General features: G+C 42.0%; 2 protein-coding genes and 2 long non-coding RNA genes across 6 annotated transcripts; 2 read left to right on the plus strand and 2 right to left on the minus strand.

The window, feature by feature from the left end:
• Positions 1-1903: 1903 nt before the first annotated feature.
• MRPS17 (mitochondrial ribosomal protein S17) lies at positions 1904-3628 on the plus strand. The gene is made up of 2 exons (XM_057399055.1): positions 1904-2186; positions 3236-3628. Exons 1-2 carry the CDS (start codon positions 2064-2066, stop codon positions 3524-3526), a joined length of 414 nt encoding a protein of 137 aa, XP_057255038.1. The 5' UTR covers positions 1904-2063; the 3' UTR covers positions 3527-3628.
• Positions 3629-6026: 2398 nt separating this feature from the next.
• Positions 6027-20342, plus strand: NIPSNAP2 (nipsnap homolog 2). 2 transcript variants are annotated; one of them, XM_057399053.1, is made up of 10 exons: positions 6027-6175; positions 10216-10355; positions 10434-10479; positions 13242-13336; positions 15312-15382; positions 15781-15921; positions 16333-16364; positions 17559-17653; positions 18496-18579; positions 19130-20342. In XM_057399053.1, exons 1-10 carry the CDS (start codon positions 6090-6092, stop codon positions 19192-19194), a joined length of 855 nt encoding a protein of 284 aa, XP_057255036.1. In that variant the 5' UTR covers positions 6027-6089; the 3' UTR covers positions 19195-20342. The 2 variants fall into 2 exon arrangements, with proteins under 2 accessions (XP_057255036.1, XP_057255037.1); XM_057399054.1 differs by lacking the exons at positions 10434-10479; positions 13242-13336.
• Positions 9193-10185, minus strand: LOC130593709 (uncharacterized). The gene is made up of 2 exons (XR_008970863.1): positions 10087-10185; positions 9193-9440 (listed from the first exon to the last, which is right to left on the minus strand). It is a non-coding gene; the product is annotated as an uncharacterized LOC130593709 (long non-coding RNA).
• On the minus strand, positions 14919-18514 carry LOC130593708 (uncharacterized). Of its 2 annotated transcripts, XR_008970862.1 has the most exons (4): positions 18283-18514; positions 17912-18028; positions 16013-16149; positions 14919-15419 (listed from the first exon to the last, which is right to left on the minus strand). It is a non-coding gene; the product is annotated as an uncharacterized LOC130593708 (long non-coding RNA). The 2 variants fall into 2 exon arrangements; XR_008970861.1 differs by having other exon boundaries at positions 15369-16149.
• Positions 20343-24028: the final 3686 nt, after the last annotated feature.

Raw genomic sequence — 24028 nt, forward strand, 5'->3', positions numbered from 1 at the left:
AGCCCGCAGCCAGCACCCTCTACAGCGGTCTCCCCTAGCTATAAGCTCAGGCAGGTTCCCCTCTGCCTAGGGCATGATAAAGCCCTCGTTCCTATCGTCTTTAAGCTCCCACTGATCGATCACACAGCCCCACTCACACACAGCCCCACTCACACACAGCCCCACTCACACACAGCCCCACTCACACACAGCCCCACTCACACACAGCCCCACTCACACACAGCCCCACTCACACACAGCCCCACTCACACACAGCCCCACTCACACACAGCCCCACTCACACACAGCCCCACTCACACACAGCCCCACTCACACACAGCCCCACTCACACACAGCCCCACTCACACACAGCCCCACTCACACACAGCCCCACTCACACACAGCCCCACTCACACACAGCCCCACTCACACACAGCCCCACTCACACACAGCCCCACTCACACACAGCCCCACTCACACACAGCCCCACTCACACACAGCCCCACTCACACACAGCCCCACTCACACACAGCCCCACTCACACACAGCCCCACTCACACACAGCCACCTCAGTCCCTATCCCTCCACTGATGAGGCCCGCTGCCGCCTGCGCCTTTAAATGCTCCCAGGAGGCCCCGCCCCTTCCTTCCGCTGGCCCCGCCCCGCTGCCGCGCGGCTCTTCCGGGTCTGCCGCTTCCGGCTCCGGTTCCGTAGGGCCTCTGAGGCGCAGCGGCGGCGGTGAGGGGTTGTGTGGTGCCGGGCTATGGGGTGACGCGGTGTGGGGCGGTCGTCGGGCTGGAGCCGCGCTCTAGAGGGTGCTGAGGCACAGCCCGGCATCCGCGGGACAGCGCCGGTCTCTCAGCCGTGATGGCGGGGGGTAGCTGAGGCAGGGCCTGGTGCGGAGCGCTGTGGAGAGCCGGGGGGCGGAACGCTCCAGACCTGTTCGAACTCCCTCTGCTGTGGAGATGTTGTCTGTCTCTTGGCGGCCCGGCAGCTCCCTTGTGTTCTGAGGGTGTTGTATAGGGCTTTGCCTCTCCCCGGCCTGGCCACTGTGACTGGGGGTGCTTAACCCTGTTGTACAGGAGGGCCTTTCACTCCCTGCTCCAGCCCTGTGAGTCACACAACTGAGTCAAGGATGATAAAAGTTACCCTGAGCGTTGCTGCTTGTAGCATTTCATTCTATGCGAGTGTTTTTGTGTCCCTAAACTTTGCTTTTGATGTGTTGTGACATCAAAGGAAATGTCATATAATCTTAGAAATTGGATAGAAGGAGATTGAACAGGTCAGTTGTGTTTAACAGGACACAGCTGGGTGGGTCATTAGTCTCTGTCAGTTTTAATATTGGTTCTAGTCTTATAATGTTTAGCAATCTATTTTGCCCATGACTCTTGCAAAAGTGATATAGAAAGCTCACCCTAATTAAATCAAATAAGGTAATGGAGTGTAATTACTTAGAGGAGTGAACTAGCTCAAAAGTGGTTACACTTACTGTAGGTCAGGCAACTCTTTGATATGTCATTTATGCCTTGAGAAGCTTATTAACTTCCTTAGGTTTCATCAGCTCAGATAATAGTGAGACACACAGGAGCAAATTGCTTGCTGGACCAGAGTTGCAGAGTGTTCCCTGTTTGGGTTAACTTTGGTTATACCCAGACCTGATACATAGGTCTCCAGCAAAAACAGCTGCTGGAGTGAGAGTTAAATTCCTAGCTTCCCCAGCTACACATTTCTGTATTGTGCATGTGGCAATTGGCACATTCCGAAGGAGTTCTGTGGAATCTGTGGGATAAGATCCATCTTTATGTTACATCCATTTTTACTGTCATCCTGAAGTAATTTTCCCTGGTAATGGAAACATATTGATATCTCTTCTTATACTGTAAAGGCAGAGGTAGTGCAATATATGAAGTTTTGAGCTGCATGTATCTATCCTGGTTTTCCAACAAAATGACCTAATTAAGCTGTTAGTCTGAAATGGAAATCATAATTTTGATATTGATCAGAAACTGATTTTGGGGAGGATTTTGGTTAAAATAACACGTCTGCTTGCTTGTTGCCAGGCGCTGGATGACCATACCTAAACAATGTCTGTACCACGTGGAGCTGTCCATGCAAAATGGATAGTAGGGAGAGTAATAGGAACTAAAATGCAGAAAACTGCCAAAGTGAGAGTGACAAGGCTTGTGCTAGATCCGTACTTCCTAAAGGTAAAAGATGGTTAACAACTTGTCTTGCATGTTAATATTTGTTCTGTCTGGAGGAATGTTTCATTGATTTTGATGTGGATTTTTGATAGCTCTTTACAAGGCAAACTCCTTAAGGAACATGCCTAATGATTGTCAGTTGTGGGGATGACTGCAAACGGTGACAAGCAGTGTGTTGTGAGGGCACTTCCTTACAAATTACTGCTAAATGTATTTATTTGAAGTGCTTTGTTAATGCACTTCATTTGATCTCAGTTGAGAAGGTAAGTTTTTGTTGTTTCACACTTTGATTTAATTTTTCATATTGGAGAATGCTTTGATTTGGAAAGTTGACATTAGTCACTTTTACAGTGAATTTTGTAGCAGTTTTCCTTGTATGCATAATCCTAGGCATAGCTACTATTTGAATCTATACTGTGATGTGTTATATCAGCTTTGTGTTTATCACTTCTTGTTAATGCATTTCAAACAGGGAGGTTAAAATTATTATTTTCTCCATTTTTAGATACAGAAACCTTGGTACATGTAGGTGGAATAAGTTGCCTTTGCTGACCAGAAGGTTAAGGGTAGAGTCAGGATTAGATAATCAGCCTGCTACTTTATGCAGCAGAAGAACCTGTTAATTTCTTTCTTAAAAGAAAGGTTCTGAATTCTGCCACTCCAGTAAGAATAAATACTGAATTTTTATATGAAAGAAAGCTAACTGAACAAAAAAACTCAAATGACAAACATCAGAATACTGATTTCAGGACTGGTGAACTTTAAACATAGTAGGATGAATAAAAATTAACATTACTTCTTGAATTGTGGACTGCACAGGGAAATCATTCAGCTTGGAAGAGCCAAGGCAACTGTCTTGCTGAAGCAGTGCTGATGTGAAGCGTCCTTAGGAGAGGAAGAGTTAACACAGCAGAACAAGAGAGCATCTAATTTTAAAAACTATATAAAGCTTTACTCCTTAGTGAAATATAGTTTGTTTTATATTAACTATATATTTGCCAATTGCTTAATTTTGAAATCTAATGCCACTGTTTCTTTTTTTCCTTCTACAGTTCTTTAACAAACGAAAAACCTATTTTGCCCATGATCCGTTGCAGCAGTGTGTTGTTGGAGACATTGTTCTTCTGAAGGCTTTGCCTGAGCGAAGGAGCAAACACGTGAAACATGAACTGGCTGAAATTGTTTTCAAGGTTGGAAAAGTCATAGATCCAATAACAGGGAAACCCTGTGCAGGAACGAGATTCCTTGAAAATCTGTCAGATTCAGAAAATCTGACAGAGGCAGATACTACATATCTCAGTGAAAAACTTCAGGAACTTAAAGTTTGCTCAACAGACAAATAGGGGAGAAGTATTTAAACCGAGAGCCCTGCTGTTGTATGTTACATGTTTCAGTGAGATCTGTAGCCCAAATAAATAGTAAACATAGTTGCTTATAACAAGAGATATCAATCTTAGACAGATTGATAGGCACCTCAAATCTTTAAATTAAAATAAGAGAAAACATGAGTTTAGTGTTAACAGTTCATTTTGTTGCATGTAGTTTTTCCCCAAGCCTTGACAGGTCTAAAAGCCAACTGCTCACCTGGAATGACTCTTCTGTATGGAGAAAGACAAGAATATAACTGTATAATGTTTAGGTTTGGTGGGAGGGTTATACTATTTGATCTGTATTTCAGACAGTTTTTTGTGGTTTCTGGGATTACTTAAGATAATGCTATTAAACCTTTTAAAAGGAAGTGTAGAATTATAAAACAAGCTACCTGCATGTGTCCTCATTTCCTCTTACAGTTGCTCATACCACGTAGCAGTATCTTCTGCATTCCAAAATCTCTGACTCTCAGGATCACTGTCATTTGCCTTTATAATGGCAGTAAGGTGAGAATAAAAACTTTGAATAGCTTAGCATGCTTACCTTTGTAACCTGCCCAAAGCAAGTATTTAGTTCTGCAAGAGATTGGTCTCTTTGAGCTGCCATCAGGAAAGAGAAGCTGATGGGAATACAAAGCCGAAAAAGCAGACGTAAAGATGGTTAGATTTAGTCTTGCCAGAAAAGCTAATTGAAACAACACATTTTGGGAGAGGTACAGGTGCTGATTTGTTGCATACTTTAACATAAAACTAGAAGGCCTTAGCAGTTAATGATTAAAGATAACTTTATCCTGCTACAGTTCAGGGAGTCTTGTGTCCCGTCTTCCAGGTCCTAAAGCAAACCAAGAGTGTGTGTCTGTTCCAGCAGCTTTGTGTTGCCAGCTCTTTGTTCAGATCTAAAGGGGCATCTGCCTCAAAATGCAGCACTGTGGGGACAGCATTCCATGTCCCTCTATGGAGGGGAGAGTGGTATATCAAAGCTATGAGAAAGCCTTTTTGAAGCATCTGGCTGTGGAATTGGTCTTTGTTCAAGATCAGAAGCTAAACAAGGTTTATCTGAACAGACTTCCTCTGACCTAAAATAATCTTTCTTTAAGAAACTGAGCCATATTATGCTGGTAATTGTGTTCTCTTTTATTATTTGCCCTTCAGTTTCTTTCACCTGTATGAAATCAGTTTCAGCTGCCTGCAGTCTGCTACCAAAGTCCAGTTGAACTCAGCAGATTATCTGGGCCAAAAACTTGCATTTCCTTCAGTGCTTCAAACCAGAAAGTCCCACTCTTTGAATGCTAGTCCTCACATCCTGTCCCAGGATGACAAGACACTTCAAATTAAGTAAATCAATAATGTGAACATGGTCTCTGACTTTGAAGAAGTGTCTTAAACATATGGCTGTAGGTTATTCTTGTTGGTATGTATGTTGAAGTGGTTTAGGTTGATGCAAATGACTCGGTAACTGTAGCTGGCTGATTAAGGTGCTTGTGGAAGTGGAAGGAAATCTGGGCTCTGACTTCAGCTCCAGCGAATGTAAAATGTGAAACTCCATCCCTAGCAGAGATTGAGAGAAATGTGAGCCAGGCTGGAGGGCAGCCCTGGGCTGTGGGAAATACACTGAAGTTGTATCTGAGCAGGCAGTAAAGGCACTTAAAACCCTCAGAACTTGGGATGTGACTGTTCTAATAGCTAGATGTATAATGCTTGTAAGAAATAGTTTCCTGTTTAGTTTATGAGTTACATTTACATATAGTTGGGGAAGTAAATCTTTCCCTGTATCTCCTGTGATTTTTCTTCATTAGCTGTTGAAATACTACTCTTTTGTTTGAAGATTGCTCAATCACAGAAGGTTGCATGTGGTTTCCACTTTACAGGTGGGCTCTTGGAGGGCTGCTCTGGAGCTCAACGTGTGGTTAAATGTACTTAGCCTTAACTTGTTTTTTAAAAGAATGATGGCAACTGTCGGTTAAACTGGCTTTTAAAGTCACCACAAGCATTGTATGTCACTGATGTTAAAGGACATCACAGGTGCCTCTGAGTGCTGATAATGGAAACAGTGATGTGATTGATGTGGGTGCTCTGCAGGAAGGCAAGGTTTGCTCATTAACTTTTCGGTGTTTATTGGCTAGTTACTTTTAGAACTGACCTTTATTAGCCTAATTACAAGTTTGTGTTTAAAGCTATTTAAAGGTTTGATGCTAGTACCAATTTATGCGCCACCAATTTAACCAGGTGAAACACGGCTGTGGCTGAGCACAGGGCAAGGACAACACTTCAGCCGCACCCGGGTGAAAGACGCGTTTGGTGCGTCATATGAATCTAACTCATATGGAAGCGTTTCCATATGGTTCTAAACCCGTTTTATCGGGACGCATCCAAACGCCGCCCTCCGCTCACCCCAACGCGGGGTCCTGCGCTGGGGCGGCCCGCGCATGCGCGCAGGCGGGTGGTGCGCCCCTCGCGTCCGGCGGCTGCGCTGCAGCGCCCAGACCCCCAAACCACCCCCCCCACCCCGGCGCAGGAGGGAGGCGGCCGGAGCAAGATGGCGGCGAGAGTGCTGCTGCGGCGGAGCCTGGCGGGAGCCAGCGCCGTGCCGTGCCTCCCGCCCAGCGGCGGCCTGGCCCTCAGGTGAGCCTGAGGGGGTGAGGCGGGCGGGAGCGGGCCGCCGAGGGAGGATGGAGACGGAGCTGACACCGCCCGCGCCTCCCCTCGCCCCGCCGCGTAGGCTTCCCCCCACCCCCCACCCCCTTTCCTGACTGGAAATGGCGCCCCGCTCGCCAGGGCAGCTGACGGGCCGGGCCCGCGGCCCTCCCGTGGGGCGGGGAGTGCGGTCCGCTCGGGGTGTCCTTCAAGGTCATGGGCCCCAGGGCCAGCCCCTTCTCCTCCCGAGTCCGCCCCTGTCCCGCCCCACTCCACCCGTGCCCCCCGTTCTGGCTGCACCGGCACCGCGCCCCTGCAAGGGATGGGGTGCACCCTGCGGCCGCGTATGGCCGGGTGTCGGGGGCCGTAGCACCCTGCCCACATGTGTTCCTGTTGCTCCGGTGTAGGGATGCTCTGCACCCAGACATCCCTCCAGGGTCAGGGTGTGCACCTACTCTGCATCCCAGCTCCAGAAAGTAACAGGGTGCGTGGGCACCCTGCATCTCATGTCCTCTGGTGTTGGGGTGCATGGCCACACTCAACAACAAAACCCCTCGGTGCTGGCATGCACAGCTGCTGCACATGGTGCCAGGCTGCACCCCTGCCCAACAGTCATGTTTCCCCCAGTGTCAGGGTGCATGGCACCAGAATCTTGCCTTGACCACAGCTACACAAGGACTTCTGCATGTGTGTGTGTACCCCTTGGGTGTGAGGGAACGTGTGTTCATACTGCCCTTAGGAGCTGGGCTGTGTGTGCAGGTGCATACACCCCGCAGGTGCCAGGGCACACACGCAGACACATCATCATGTTTGGGGTGCAGATATTTGCATGCCCACGTGCCTGCTGTGTGCAGGGTCAGACACATGCGCACCTCCTGGGTGGCAGGGGTACACACAGAGCTCTCAGGGCACAGATGTGCACACGTGTTGGGTGTAGGATGCAGACACACATGCTCCCTGGGCACCAGAGGCAGAAGCGCCAAAGCTGGGATGGATCTACATGCATTCTCCCTCCCTGCTGTCTCAAACCTCAGTATGGGCAGCAGCCCCTGTGCAAGGCTAAAGGCATCACTGCAAGCAGCTGTTTATAACAAGAACGGGGAGAATTGTGGAGTGTGTATGTGGTGAGGTGTTACATGCATGTCTTAGTTTCAAATAAACATTGTGTAGACCACAGATCAAAACCTGCCAATTACAGACAAGTTGTTTTCTCTTCCAGGCAGACATGGGTTATTACAAAATCTAAGTAATTCTCCAGATACCTCCCACCCAGTTTGTGCTAAAGCAGAAGCTAAGGGGGATAGAAGTGTTTTCACCGTTGTTTTTAATCTAAGCAAGTTATTCAGCATTACCCTTTTGTGTTCACAGCCCCAGATCTTTGTAGCAAAAAAGCTAAGCCCATAGTTGACATTTGTAGGGTAAGAACATGTTAGCAAGTCAAGCAGTGCCTTTAATCAGTATTGTTCCCAGAAAGTAAAACAACTGTGAAGTGTGATGGTAATTCCATATAGAGTCTCTACATGCATTCTGTGTGTATATTCACATTTTCAATAGTGGTTTTTGGGTTTTGGAAAACAATTTGATTCTAATATCTGTTTATTTGGTACAGGTATTATAATATTGTGGGGCATAATATGTTGACTAAAAGTAGATCTTTTGGATGATGGATTAGTTTTGAACTCATCTGTGGTTGATGCTTACAACTAGGAGTCCAGTTGCTAATCTTGGGTACATGCTGCCCACACAAATGAATCAGCAGTCAGTGCAGGACTTCTTGATTTGTGGGTGTCTAGAAGGAGGCTGGTAGTGTAGGACTTCTCTAGGGATATGCATTAAAAATAGAGCCCTAGCATCTCAGGTTGGATGCAGTGAATATTTCATAAATATAATAAACTGAATAAATTTATATATCTATAAATACCATTCTTTATTGTAAATAAAGTGTATATTTAGGTGGGTAGTCATGATTTGTTAGTCCTTGTTCATCAGGAACTTTACAGTTGCTAGGTGAAAGATTTTATATAAATGTAAAGTATTACTTCATAGTATTGAAAATTAAATATACCTCTAGATTTAGGTTCAGTTGGACATCCAAGACATGAGACTCTCCCAGTTTCCATATTATCCCCATAAGTCCAGCTTATTCTTGCTGCTGCTGAAGGTGGTTCACAAAAGAAAGCATCATGATTATTTGGCTCTTTCATCCTCAGAGGTTGCTGCAAACAATAATCCTCGTAGAAGAGCATTCTAAATCTTAGTCTGCTAATTCTATTTAATCAAGGGGAGGAAATGGTGATCATTTACAGATCTGAGTTGGAAAAAACCAAACACTGCAGGACTGGGATTGAGTTCTGTCTCTGAGAGCCCTGTTTGCTGTCCAGTGAGCACTAATGCTTACTGTAAGGAAGATTGGATTTATTGGGTAGGGTTTGCCCCCCATCATCTGGGACAGCTTGTGTTCCTGTGACACCTGTGACAACACTACTGCAGGCAACAGCCTTATCATGGAATGCCCTTTTAAATGCTTGTACTAGGGAATAGCTGCTCAGCTTTCAGCACGGTAACATGTTTGTGTGTTTGCCTAGGGCCAAACAAGTCACCATTTTCAATAAGTGCACCAATAAGGTATCTACCCATTATTTCTTAGCATTGAAGGTCAGCTCAGCTGCAGTTGTTCTGACTGTTACGGTTTCTCTGCTATGAAATAGCTTGTTTCCTCCATCCTGCACCCACAGGGTGAACCAGTTCTTCATGTTCTTTTCAGGCATTGAGACTAAAAGGTTGATTGTTGAAAAACAGGGCTCTTGTGAGCTACTCCTATGTAATACAGACAAGCAGGTTCATGAAGGTTTTTTTCCTAAAGGAAGTTGAGATTTTCTTTCCCTATATTTTACACCCCCCTCAAATGATTGTCACAAGCTTTTGCTATCTGGAAGACAGTTTTACAGCTGAAGATTGAATTGATAGCTACCTTCTGGAGCTATTAGTAATTAACAGTGAAACAGTGAGGTGGGAAGAGGTTTAAATTTCCAGCTGTGGTGCTACGGTTTTAGTATGTCAGAGAAATATTTCAGTATTTCAGGAGAAACCCCATATCCAAAAGAGGCAAATTGAAGGAGGTGCTTCTTATGAAAAGCAGAGAAGACATTTGAGCTTGGGGTCCCCTGTCATACATTGTAGAGAAGCAGTTGAATACATCAGCTTTCTTGTCCTCCTGCACACAGGTTTTGGTGAATGAGGGTTTTTCTGTCAGCTGGAAAAAAGCGTAATTCCGTTAACACATTATTTAGAAAAAGCACAGTTAATGGTAATGTTTTGTGTACTGTGGTGTGAAGAAAAGTGGTGCTATTTTGGAGGTGAATAGAAACTGCATAAAGTGTACATAGAAAAAGAGTGAAATTTTGCTTCAAAGGATGGGAAATTGTGGATGTTGCACAAAGAATGGGATGTGTACCCCTACATAGTACATACACTTGCCAAGATTTGGAATTGGAATATTTGCAGGCTGTTTCCTGCCACTTGTAATTTTTCCCAAATTAAACTTGCATTAGATTTTTTGTCTTGAAAGATGTGCTATTCAACTCTTCATTTTTGGAGCTATGTTTAAGGAACATATGGCAGTTACTTTCCTATTTACACTGTACGCATTCTCCCTTATGCACACTGTCTTCTTGCTCTTTTTCACTTTTGTCTGTGTACATCAGAGCAGACCCAGCCTTCTTGAGTAAAGACATGGGATTAAAAAGAAGATGAATAGGCAGCAAAAGCAGCCATCCACCCATTCCCTGCTGCGCACACAGAGAATAATTGTGGATGGTGGATGGTTAACTGTTTGGCTCTTCCTCTACTAAAATGGTGTGAAAGAGGGTGAATCTCAGCAGGGAAAGAGCTGCCCTTACCTTTATAGGAAGTGGCTCCATGGCAAGTTTTAGTAACAGATGTATGTAACTGTGTGTTATGATCCTGTTTGCATTAAACTTGATTGTGGGCATTTTCAGTGACAGTCTCATGTACTTGTTAACATGTAGGGGGCTGGCATCTTCAGCTAGCAGACCTCGTGAAGACAGTTGGTTAAAGTCGCTATTTGTTCGCAAAGTCGATCCAAGGAAAGATGCTCACTCCAACCTTCTAGCCAAAAGAGAGACCAGCAGTCTGTATAAACTACAGAGTGAGTGATACCTTTGTATTTCCCATTCCCATTTCTTCATTCTGTTCCTGCATTCCTCACGTAATGTTGTTGTTTCAGTTCACAATGTAAAACCAGAATATCTAGACGCCTACAACAAGCTTTGGTAAGTGTGTGTGTTATGTTTTCATGGTTTAGACACGTTGATTTGATCATAAACTGTATTGGCAAATATAATTATTTAGAGGGGAGGTGGAAGAATTCTGCTTTTACTTTCAGGGTGTGGGGTTAAATAGATCATATTTTTCTTGGCGAGAAATGGCAATAGATACTTTACTCATTTCACCCCCTGCCTTCCCTCTTGGAGGTATCATTTTCTAAGCTGCAATTTAGGATGATGCCTGTTGTGAGCACACTGGTGGCATTTGTTGGAACAGCTCTGCCCCTTCCCTTAGTTGTCTTACAGTTGCTGGTCCATGCAGGTAGATCCTGATATGTTAGGATGTCCCACTCCAGCTGCCATGTAGGAATGTGTTCAGAGTGGTTGTCTGCATACAGGAAGGAAAGGGAGAGGTCAGTGGTAACTAAAACTACATGCTAGTATGAAACTGAAGTATAACTTTGAGGAGATTTTAAAAACCATGGGGCTGACTTTTTCTCAGCTCATCTATGTCCTTTTATAAAAGTAGTGCTGCTGAGATCTGCTCCTAAAGAGCTATGCAAATCCTTGAATAGGATCTTGGTATTGGGGTCATATCTTCAAAGGGAGCAGTAGTTAATGGCTTTTCCAGAAAGCTACAGCTTTATTTTAGTAAAATTTTAAATTCACTATTCAAGGATGAAAGCGCAGAAATCTTGGTCCTGTTCTGCCTTTATAATCACTGCTCTGGAGCCAGCACAACTGCCTGTTCAAGAGCTGTGTGTTTAGATTTGGAAATGCAGTGAGCCTCATGTTTCTAAACAGCAGTGCTGTCTCACTGACAGGGATCATCTTGTCAGTTAAACAAAACATTCTTACCATAATGATACCCTACTGCAACCAATGTTTTTAAGTGTGCTATATCAGTGAGAACACCATCTGGGCTGGAGGGTGGGGAAGGAGTTCACAACTCCTAGTTTATGTCCTTTACTCTGTTACTGGTTGGCTGTACTAGCCTTTGGCTAGATAACCCAAAACTCTTTTCCTTCCTATACAAACATAGAAATCCACTAGAATAACACTCAGTCATAAGGTATATTTAGCTTTTTTGTTTAAAAACAAAATACAGAGAGAAACGAAATTAGCATTCAGCCAGCTTTCTGTCTAAAAGCTTAATATAAACATGTCCAGTTACACAAGATGGAACCATTTCTCTGTGTTATCTCATGAGCTACCTAAATAATGAGTGAAAGCAAAGGCTTTTATTTTCAAGGAAAGAGACAGTAGCAAAGAAGGAAGTTACTGACAGCAATCAGATGAAGTACATGTGGTTAGATTTATCCTAATCCAGAGCAAATTTAAGTATTCCAGGGAAGGAGAAAAGAATAGAGGAATAAAAAACCCAAAGCCTGTCCGAACTTCCCTCCCTCCTCTCCCTAAAGGAAAGATGAACAGATTACTTCTTTATAGCAAATCAGAATACCGATTGGTCATTATGTATTAATAAAGAAATAATGTAACGAAGACAGTTATGAGAGTGCTGGATGAATGACTGTGAGTAAGGACCCCTCCAGAAAAATGAAGAACAGTTATTTTTAAAAAAGAAAAAGATGGCATCTTTTTTTTAAAAAGTTTTAAGGTATTATGTGGTGGGTTTTTTTCCTATAATTTGCAATAAAATATATTTTAGGGTTATTGTAATAATCTAACATTGCTGTTGAAAGCTGCCTTTCTAGGACCTCACTATGCTTTGCAAAAATGAACCGATGGTGAAACAGCCTTGGAGAGTCATTCTATCTTATTTACACTGTGTAGTGAAAAATGGTGAGGTACAAATTGATATGAGAGTTGCTCAAGGTTGTCTAAAAAGTCAGTGCCAGAATCAAGAGGAAAACTCCTATCTTATACTCTCAGCCCAAGGCCAGCCTTTTATTTGATATTGTGCAGAGACTCATTGCCTATGAGCCAAACTGAGTAAGAGGGGTAATTATTCAGGGGAAAATAGGAAAAGGTGAAGTTCAACCAGGCTAATTGCCTTATTCATCAAAGTACAGTGCAAGGAAAGCTGTCTTCAGTGAGTCAGCAATCAGTGAAGCTTCTCCTGAAGCTAATGTAGGTCACTTTTAAAGTTTGAAAAAGCCATTAGGAATACTGGCAATAGTCAAACAGAAATGTTGCGTTGGGGGTATTTGGAAGGCAGTTCCACCGGATGCTTCAACGGGTGAGTTGCCTCAAATGAAAACCACTTTCTGAAATGGTAGAAAGGAGCAAGGCGGTATACTATGAAGTACAATAGTTATTTGATCTGTCAAAATACTTGGTTTTATTCATTCACCTCCACAGTTAATAGCATTGTAACTGATACAGAAGACTGTCCTTTGCTATTGTTGTGTGTTCTGCCTCCCTTGATAAAGGAAAGCTTTTCCCAAAGCATATCACCCATGTAGTTAATCTGTGTTTTCTGTAACTGAGACATCCTGATATTTATTTTCCTAATGTTGGATAACCTTTTAGGTGACAGACATAATGTATTGCATCGAAAGAATTCTACTATGTTGTGTATGTGTCATACAGTCTTAAGAAATGGTAACATTTCCCTTAATTTTCCATAGTGTTGTAGCTGTCTTTCCCCTGTGTAGCAGATCTTTGTATTTCAGCTTTCTCTTCTGAAAAGTAGAGCTTATGAATTTTCATACCATAATGATAAACATGTGGTGATTTGTTATACATATCAACTGTAGCCTCCCTGAAGGAAATGCAATATAGTGTCTGTATTCCTTGTTTTCAAGTCAAGAGGTGCTGCCAAAGATTCATGAAGAAAAACACTACCCATGTGCACTGGTGGGGACTTGGAACACGTGGTACGGAGAGCAAGATCAGGCTGGTAGGAGATAGAAGTACAACAGAATGTAAAACCATACAAGTGAAACGTGTGCTTGGCAGGTTTCTTCTCTTTAAATCATCTCTGTTGACAGTAAACCTTTAGCAATGTATACAGCAAGGGTGTGTGTGCATCACTTATCAATAGTCATAACATTTACAGTGCTTGCTTTTTGTCTTGTTGAGTTTGACAGTAAAGCATTAATTCCTAAAATTTGTTCTATCGTTAATACACTTTCATGTTTTCCAGGTGGTAGATTAACAGATCTGGGGAATGCTTGTGAAATGTGGTCCTCTAATATGTTGTGGGCACAGATCATGTTCCTGAATATTTAGGGTAAAGGCAAAGGCTTACAAGGACAGAGTTTGGCCAGCATGAAAAGCTTTACTCTGACTTTCATACTGTAATTGCTGTATGATACCAAAGTACAAATCATTCATGTCATCTGAAAAAGAAATGATTGCATTGTAGATTCAACAATAAGCTAGGCCTTTACTGGTGGAAAGTAAGAATATTTCTGTTCATGCTCATAGAAGGATACTGCCTAAGTGTGCAGACTGAAAGTATGTTGGAACTATTAATGACTGAAGAGCTGCTACAGAGGTAAATACAAAGAGTCTAGTGTAAAGAGAAAACCTGAAAAACTCCCTAGGCTCTTGGAAATGGAAGGAATGGGAAACCACGGAGTGGTATACTGATATTTGTTACCTAGTTTGTTATGTAGCTCCATTGTTAGAGCTATGCTAATATCGATGTAATTGCTTCGTTATTAAAACTACACTCATGTACACATGAATTCGTCCTGCATTCACAGCATATTGCAATATTGGCACTGAACAAATGCAAAGAAGTAGCAGTAGATAAACCAACCAATGTCTGAGAAACAAGGCTAAAAGTTGAGGGGAAATTGGGGAATGAAGACAGTTGAAATGAGAATATTTTAGCCAAGTCTCATCTGTTGCTTCTGTAACATATTAACACTGACTGTATCTGTAATTGCATCCATAGCTTGCCTTGAAAATGTTATTGCAGCAGTTCTAGCGGTGTAATGAAGCAGAGTATTGGGTTTTGATTTGTTCAGTATTTGTGCCCAGGCTATGTTAGTATTAGGTGGATAAATCAAATTTGCCCTGGGGATGAGACAGCAGAAGCAGACGCACTGCATGAATCTGCTATCATAGTGAAGTGCCTTACATTAGTCTCCAGTTTGCTCTCCTGGAGAGAACAGGCACAGGACTGCTTTAGAGGAGAGAAAACAGCTTTTGTGACTCTTTGAGGTGAAATATTGTTGCCTTGCTATATTAAGTGCTTGTAAATACATCTTGTTATAATTTATTAAAGACATCTATTATGATTTATTAAAGAGAGAATGCTTTGAAAAAAACATAAATGTGGATATGTGTTCTCAATATGTTTTTATGGGGAAGATCCTAGCAAATGTAACAATTCTGGCATGTTCAGATACCTTCTGCCTTTTTTAATGTAATGTTTACTGCAAAACCATCATTTGCATCATTTTTCGTGTCCTACAGAAAGTGTATTGCTTTTTGTGCTTACTGAATTAACAAGTCTACCCCTCTATTGCTCTGAGATGAAATTGGTATAAAGCACATTTCTGAACTTAAATTATCTTCTGAAATTGAGGATACTTGAAACTCCAGTCACATAAAGTTATCCCAAAGCATGGCAACAAAAAGCCCTTTCAGAAATTGCCCTGTTATCTTCGGAGTAGATGGCAAAATTTGCCAAGAGAACCTTTTTCCAAAAGCAGATGATTCCAATATTCTTAAAATGCTCCCAATTCACAAAGAAAGCATGTGTAGTGCTTTCTTTAATGCCATTTACTTTGAAACATGTTACCTGATTTCTGGGTTTTGTATAATTCTGTAGTATGAACAGCATTTTATACTGTGACATTCCGTAACATTTAGCACAGGTCTGTGACATCCCGGAAAAAGCTTCCTTTTGTCTGTTTCAGTTCATCTGTGGAGATATGAGGGAGGGTATCCAGCTCTCAATGAGGTCATGAATAAACTCCGTCAAAATAAGGTAAAATGTGTTCATTTTGTTAAAGTTGGTTATTTTACTCAGAAGAGAACAAATAATAGTTAAAGCAAGAAGCTGCACATTTGGGTACCTGCGTTTGCTTCAGTATCTCATCCCTTCCTGAAAGAAACCTCTTTGGAAAAGGGTCTGTTCTCATATTTAGGAATACTGAGGTTTAATGCCTGAATACTTTCTGAAACAAGTTCACCTAGTGCTATGGAAACATACCAGTTGAAATCTTCAAATATGCCAGGGGAATTTAGATGCCTTTGCAATTTAAAGGATTTCCATGTCCCAGAATCCCACGACAGCATTAAAAACCCCTATGCCACCACATGGTAGACTGCTTTTTGTTGTTGAAACAGAACACACACGTTGACAGTGATCCCATTGGTTTTTAGGAATTCACAGAGTTCCGCAAAGAAAGAGGTAACATGCTCCTGTCCCGCAAGAACCAGTTGTTGTTGGAGTTTAGTTTCTGGAATGAACCTGTTCCCAGAGCGGGGCCTAATATTTATGAACTGAGATCCTATCAACTTAGAGTAAGTTTAATTGTTTTCTGTTTCTTTTTTAAGCTCTATGCTATTGCAAAAGGTTCAAAGCATGTTTATACAATATAGATGGAATACAGACCTCATCTTAGAAATGTGGTTCTTATCAAAGCTGGTGTCTGAGTTGGTCTCAAAGTGGGGGGTCCAAAATGAAGGCAGGCTCCAACAAGATACTAATATCTGCAGGGCTGAAACCCCTGTGTTTTCATTTGAAGGAAACTTCAGGCAGAAGGAAGTAATACAGTAAGTAAACAGAATAATTACAGATGATTATACTATGTTTATCACTCAAAGTGATTTTGTTAATACATAGTGTTTTCCATATGTAAATGTTGTGAAAACTGTCCAAGTATTCTAACTTTCTTTCAACTACAGTTTAACAGTTTGTTTTGGTTTTTGTAGCCTGGAACAATGATTGAGTGGGGAAATTACTGGTAAGTGTCACTTTAGCGCTTGTTTTCTCCTATTTGGGAGCCTTATGTTAAAAAATCATGAAGTGGAGGTGGCAGGATGGTACCAGTGCATTTCAGTCACCCAGTTAATGGCCTGCTTCTGTACTTAAGCAACTTGTAGGACAGTTCTTTGACCCTTAATTTATCCTTCAAGGAAAGAAAGGGGAATTCTGTGTGCAAACAACACTAAGGGCTTTATAGTTTAGCTTTCCTTCATATAACCCTTTTAGTTTGCTGTAACATAGCAGAAACCATTTATTTTCATCAAAAAGCATAGTGAAGGTTGCAGTTAACTCCTTAAGACAGTGTTGATCTTTCACAAACCACAAGAAGCTGACATACTTTTGGTTTGAATGGGCTAAATCTTTGCTCTTTTAATCTTTAAAAGTCAAGTTGCTTCTTGAAAAACTGATGGGCAGCACATTTCCATTTTAATATCTAGGTTAAAATCATTTGAGACAGCCTTCTGTTGAGTATATGCTGCTGATTTTGTCTTACTGAAAACCAATGTAAGTTTTGTTCAGTTTGCATTCACTGTCCTTGCAATTCTAATGGTTGATAGAGACACCATTTGAAGTATTTTCAAGTAGTTTGACAAAGGTGAGGACTTGGATTTTCAGACGTGTCATTGTAATTGATGCAATTAATGTCTATAGTAGTAGCCAGTCTGTTTCAGAAGTTGCAGCAGATTAATACTTAAGTATTGATCTTACTTACACAACAAATCGTGGAGTGTTGCATAGGACAGCTGCATTCAAAGGTCTGTGTGAATTAAAGAGTTGTATTTCACTTCCCCAAAGTCTGTGGTAAATGAGGGTGATATGACTGAAACTCAAGGATTTTGTTCTAGAAGAACCTGCTATAACAATGACATGCCACTTTCTGCTGGCCCAGCAGTTATCTTCATACTGAATCTAACCTTGAAGAATGACTAATGCACAGTCTAGTAAAACCATGGGCCTGCAATTTTCACTCATTGTAACAAGATACTTAGGTATACTTTAAATACTTAGTGCTGAGGAGCAGTGTATTGCAGAGGTTTTTCTTATTTTTAATTGTGGATACTGCAGATGCTGTTTAACACCTCACGTGCTTTTCAATGCTGTTTTCCTTTTGGCTGTCGCCTATTTCCTACCCAGATCTGCTGGTTTTAATGGCTGCTTTGCTCTTCTCTAGGGCTCGTGCAATTCGTTTCCGACAGGATAATAATGAAGCAGTTGGAGGCTTTTTCTCACAAATTGGACAGCTGTATATGGTTCATCACCTCTGGGGTAAATCTGTGTTCTCTGCTTTTATCTCACTGAATCAGCCCCCAGCAGACTGTTGCCTTTGCCCAGAAGACAAGGTTTTTACAAAAGGCAAAGGAGTATCTTTAAAGGTTGTTGGGATTTTTTTGTTTTGCATTGACAGTGCTGATGGTTTTGTGTAGGTAACTTTATTCTTCAAACAAGCAAGCAGAAGCGAACATTTCGTGTTTCATTGTCTTTCCATCCACAGTTTCTCATGGCCCTTTCTTATTAGGGACTTACTTGTTTGCTTTCAATAACATAAGCATGACAAGCAATATCCTGCCATCTCTTCTCCATCCCCGTTCATGCTGAAGTCAGGTTTTTACAGTTTAGTTTCAAGCATCACATATACCACACCTACAAAAAGGAAAGTCAAGCGTTTATTTACATTACTACATCAAGGTGTTTTGGCTTTCTCTGTATGTCAGTCTCCACAAATGCTTTACCTGCTTCTACCATTGTTTGAACTTGAAGAAACTCATCATCTAATATTTAGTTTAGGAAATACACAGTATTATCTTCACAATATCTGAATCAACAATTCAGAGTATTATATTCCAGCATTAGAAATCTGACAGCACTCGTGTAAGCTCTAGCTTTATCTGTCTTACCTGTGTCTAAGGCATTCCCTCCTTTCCCCAGTTCCTTCTGTTTGTGTGACTTTGGGAGCTCTTCGTTTTTGTGGAGAAGAACTTCTGGCTTTATTCCTTCCCAGTGTTTGCAGCCTCCTACTTATGCACTAGAATACTTTTAAGGGAGCTATTCATGTGTAGACAGAAAAAGAGTTACTTCTAAGCTTTGTGCTTGTTGTTTTCCCTCACCAGCTTACAAAGATCTCCAAACCAGAGAAGATATAAGGAATGCTGCATGGCATAAACCAGGCTGGGATGAGCTAGTCTACTACACAGGTAACCTATTAACTTCACTGGAATGCTGGAGGTAGACTTTTGTGCATGCCATCGTTTTTCTTCTTTAGTGCATTGCACAGTGCTAACTTTTGCATCTCTGGTGCTTGTGTCTGTGTCCAAAATGCAGGGAGCCCCTAGTGAAATTTATATTGAATTATTCTTTATAATATTTATGCAGTACAGGAGCCTTGTTAAAGGCATTCCTTTGAAAGGGGAATTTCAACTTTGGAACTAGAAGCCAGGAGATCTTTGAGATCAAAGATAGCTTTCATAACAAACCTCACCAAAGTATGCTCAGCACCACACATTTGGGTACCACAGGGTGCATTTCAAAGGAAGTATACCAGAAAAATATAAGCTAACTTTCATTATGGTGAAAGGGACTAGAACTGAAATGCTTCAGTTACAGGAATGTCAGTGGCTGCTGATGACTTGGCATGCACTAGCTAGGAGAGTAACTTGAGGGTAACAATAGCAGTTCAAACCGAGTGTGCAGAGCTGCTCATGATCTTTGTTAGTGACGTTCAACCCTGTCTCCCTTTTTTTTCAGTGCCCCTTATTCAGGAAATGGAGTCCAGAATCATGATACCATTGAAGATATCTCCACTTCAGTAAAGTCACTGATTTACTTGTGCCTACATAGATAAAGTGACAAGTATTTGTCTTAAATTAATTTATGGTATACATTGTATATCATAGTCTGAAATATAAAAGTACTGTATTAAGCTTATAAAAGAGACCTCTTTTCTTCAGAATCTAATGACTTTTTGCCCTTAGGATTGTACCAAGAAAGCAAGAAATACAGGACTGGAATTAAGTGTTGGTTAATTGAAAACAAGTACAAAGACATACATGAGTTCCTCTGTGAGACAGCTCCTCAGGTTAAGTATGGCATACAGTATTTAATATCTTCTGTTACATAGACAATGCCCAGTGTTCACTAACAGCAACAGAGTTAAGTGTTACAGTTGTTGTGGCCTTTGTCTAGCATTATGTGACTGCAGATTCTAAAAGCAAACGTGGAAGTTCTGAGACTTGAAGCTCTGAAGCCCTCGGGCAGCTCTGAAATACACCTTCACTGTTCTAGCAGGCCTGAGTCAGTAAGTAGCTCTAAGTTTACCAATAGGCAGTCATGAACTGAGGATAGTACTCTCTGCCAGGTGATAGCTTATGGACAGAGAACAGGGCATTCTGTTTTGCCAGGGCTCTGAAGCCTGTTGACAATAACCACATCTTTGTGTAGATCTCTACACCCGCAATGAATCTTGTGAAGTGTAACCCACGGTTTTCAAAGAGATACTGGCCAGGCGTAGTTGTCTGAGTGTTCTGCAGGGAATCAAGGTCAGTTAAACACATTTGTCTCTGCAGCTAAGGTGGAAGTCTAGGAAAAGGGGTTTAATTTAATAAGCAATCATGACTTCAGACATTTGCTTGGTCGGGTGTTTCACTAAGTGTACAGTAGGTACTTAACAAATCGATGTGTGAAACTGCCGCATGTTGAGTCAATAGGATTGGCATATAGCGGTGTACCATTATGTCCAGTTCTATTTTGGTTTCACTTTTAGACTAGAATGTATCAACCTTTTTGGTGTCTGCAATGATGTGAACATCCTGTAAGTGAAAATAATATTCTCTCTTTCAAGTGGCTGCAAGAATCAGTGTAACTTACAGAATGTACAAATCAGTTACTCGATGTCCAGTTTGTACATTTCAATGAGTTTTCAGGAAGAACATACCAGTCAATAAAATCCTTTTACTTTTCACATATTACTGGCACCTTGTATGTATTGCACCACCCATGTCTCCTCTCATCTTGCAGTGCTAATTATGGAAAATGTGAATAATTGTGGAGAATATTCCAGCTCAGTTAGCCACTGTCACTTCTCTGGGTTAGGGACAGCATTTCCCAGTATCCTGCTCTCTTTCCCCAAAACAAACGTACAAGGTCTCCATTGCTGTTTTGCTGAGGTTCTAGAGATCATAAGTGCTGTGGTGTTAAATACAAAATAGGTTTTCCTTTTGATTTGTCTCCACAAATTATACTTCATATTTCAGGTCTGATTTCTTCTGTATTCCCATGTGAATTTCTCTGCACTCTTGCCTATGCTTGAATTTCATCTTGTACAAAGTCAATATTTGATGTGATTCTTGCCTGTTTTCCGGTTTTCCTCCTGCTGCCAACTGATGATGGGATTTTACTGACTCAAATTCTGTACTAAATTAGCTTCCAGTTCTCAGCTTGGCTTACACATGGGCCATGTACATCAATGCAGCTGTTCCCTCTTGTAAATCAGCCCTGAGCAGTACTATCATCTGGGGCTATCATTTTTCCAGGCTTTTGGGTCTACTGTTTAGCTGCAAAAGGAAAAAGAGATGACAATATCAGCTTCCAGTCCTGGTTATTTCTCCCCTTGTCCTCCTGTTTCTTGTTCCTAGAGAATTCCTTGTAACTTACCCCTCACAACCAGCAATCTCAGTCAGAGACAAAAGGTGAAGACCATTTTTGGAGTTAAAGGATTTTGTGGGTTCTGATGCAATCCATGTTTCTTACCTTCAGCTGGGAGCACTAGGAATTCCAGTCAGGTAGAGCTCTTGTTGTTTGAGGATCACCAAGTTTTTCATGAATAAGGAATCCAAGGAATAACTGGATGTTCTGCAGGGTAACATCACACAAGTCTCTTCAGTCTTTATACACTCTAAGATCTGAATTCCCACTAGTGGTATTGTTATGTATTATGGAAGTGCCTCCTGTCATTCTGAGCTCTAAACTCGTGCTCTGGCTGTCATCAGAGAGAGACTGGTTCCTGTTATTTAGTTACAGATAACTATGTAAACTGGAATGTACCACAGTAGATAAATAAGTAATGCTGATCTTTCTTGCTTCCCTTTGCCTGAGCCCTCTCTGAAGTTGGGTTTTGCCCTGTTGTAAACACTATGGTGATTTTCCCTTCTTAATTTCATGGCTGATTCTGCCTTTTTCCTTTGTGAGCAATATGTCAGCATTTCTTAGAGCAGAGTTTGTAGAGTGCGGAACTGAAGTCACTTTCTAGTGCTTAGGGAGTAGGGGACGATGCCTGGAAGGGTCTCTTGTTCCACTGTAACAAAGACACAGTTAAAACTCAGGTTTAGTTGTGCTGTAGTCTTCCTAGAAAAGCTGCAAATTACAAGTCCCCTCATACAAATTGAATATATAATTTAAAGCTGGATAATAAATAAATGAAAGGCTTTATATGAAGTGGTGTGTCAGGAGACCCACCTGCAGACTAGGTACTACTGGCCTGACATGTGCTGCTCTCCTCATGTTCAGGTGAATCAGTAGCTTGGATGTAGCATTGGAATTTCCCTCATGCTGCTTTATTCCCCCCTCGTTTTTCCCAGTGTTTTACAGACAAAAGAGCTCAGCCACTCAAAGCCAAGTAATCCTTGTGGTGCCTCCTGCTCTAGAGGTCAGGCTTGATATTTGCCCAGTGGAAGGGGGGTGGTATTCTTTTCAAGCCAGTCAGACCTAAAGAGCTCTTGTGAAATCACTGGCACGACACCATGTTTCCATAGCACTCCGACTGGCAGAAGATCCCGCTGTGAATGTTAACATCTCTGTGGCACAGAGCCTGGGCACGGTCTTCTGCCTGTGCCATTAGTGAAATGACACACCAAAGTACGTCGGGGTGTTTGTCAGAGCAGGGCCGGTAGCTATAGCTGACGGGCTGGATGTTAGCTTGTTTTATTTGCAGCTAACAGACCCCACTTGTGCTTCCTAACTGTGGAATTGCAGAGGAGCACACTGAGTGAGAGCCAAAGGAGTTGATACTTGTTCTACTCATGCAGTCTTGACTAAACAAAAGCATGATTGTACATGAGCTGCCCTCGAAGCTGGCTGAGGGTTTTCTCAGGAAGAATTCAAAAGAGATCATGGTTGATACTCCCAGCAGCATTCTGTGAGCTGCCTGCCAGCTATTGTCTGCCTTGGCTTTGTGGAGTTCTTTACACTTGGAATACTCAGTACTGCTCTTGATATGTCTGTCTGCCTCCAAAAAGCAGTGTGTTCCTGGATTTGCTTCTTTTAACCCTTCCACTTCTCTCATATGTAAGTGCTGTTGTAACTTCAAGGGGTTATTGCTTCATACTTGTCACCAAAAATGTTAGGTGACATCACTAATAGCTGCCATTCCTCACTCCCTGGGGCTCTGTTGATGCTGCTTTCAACTATATCCATCCTAATGATGGTGCAGAATGGACAGAATTGGGATTTGGTTTAACTGTTGGTGATGCTCAGACAAGGAGCTCTCACTACACCTTGATTTGACCTTATTAATGAAGGAAATCTAGTGCAAGTTGTGCAAACCTGGGATTATCTTGTGGAGACTGTGTGAGATTTTGAAAGGCAGGCACAGCACTTGTTTCTCACCTATGAAATATGTGGTGGGATGAAAGAGAATTGGCACACTCAGCCTAATCTTCAGTTCCCAGAAAAATCCTGGCACTATTTGTAAGCATCCAGAAGATTGGAGCGTGCATAGATATATTTTTTCCAGCACAAATTTTGTCATATCTACCCATCTTTCTCCTGTGATGGTATTAGGTAAATGAAGGACGTGGGAGATGTGACATACATTTTAACATTAGTAAAGCTTTTCACATTATCTGAGGTGAGATTCGTCTAAGTCAGGGAAATAAAAGTGCCACATCATCTCAGCCAAGCTGCTTATAAAGGCATACGCAGAAGAGCTGTCAGGAACTTGCTGGAAAAAAGCATTTATTAAGTCTGCTCTGTGTAAGGATGCTCTTAGATCAGACAGTGCAGCCACAAAGGGCAAATCCTTAAGAAACTGGGATTTGTTAAGTGAAGCTCAGATGGTACCTACTTAGAACAGGTGAGACTTCCTTCTAGCACAAGCAGTTCAAGCGTGGTCGATCCACGTTGAGGCAGAGGAAGAGGGTAAGTGTCACAGTGTTTTCTGAATCAGTAGACCATGTTTTTAAAGGTTGATGAATTAGCTTCCACCCAGTTACAGGCTGATGGGGATGGGTTGTTAAATTAATAAAACAGTGAAGTAAATGGTGTGTGTCCATGTTAACAAGATCACCCTTTTGAAGTTTAGTGATGTTGAGTCACAGATGACATCTCACGTTCTCCCGTAGGTGTATTTTAATGGAATCAGAGATACTTAGTAATGTTTCCTATCTGTCTGTTCACTGTTCAGCCTAGTTCTGAAAGCCTTTGGAATGGAAAATACTATTTTTTTTTCCTTTTAGACTGTATTACTGTTAATTATTTAAACTTCTTGTTTGTGGCCCCTCTTCTGTGAGGGTGGTGAGGTGCTGGAACAGGGTGCCCAAAGAAGTGGTAAATGCTCCATCCAGTGTTCAAGGGCAGGCTGGACAGAGCCTTGGGTGACATGGTTTAGTGTGAGGCATCCCTGATGAGTTTCTACCTTTGCTTTCACTCTGA

The sequence above is a fragment of the Pezoporus wallicus genome, unplaced genomic scaffold (genome assembly GCF_028554395.1).
Source record: "Pezoporus wallicus isolate ANWC-B61680 ecotype Strahan unplaced genomic scaffold, APGP_CSIRO_Pwel_v1 contig_10656, whole genome shotgun sequence".
Taxonomy (NCBI): domain Eukaryota; kingdom Metazoa; phylum Chordata; class Aves; order Psittaciformes; family Psittacidae; genus Pezoporus; species Pezoporus wallicus.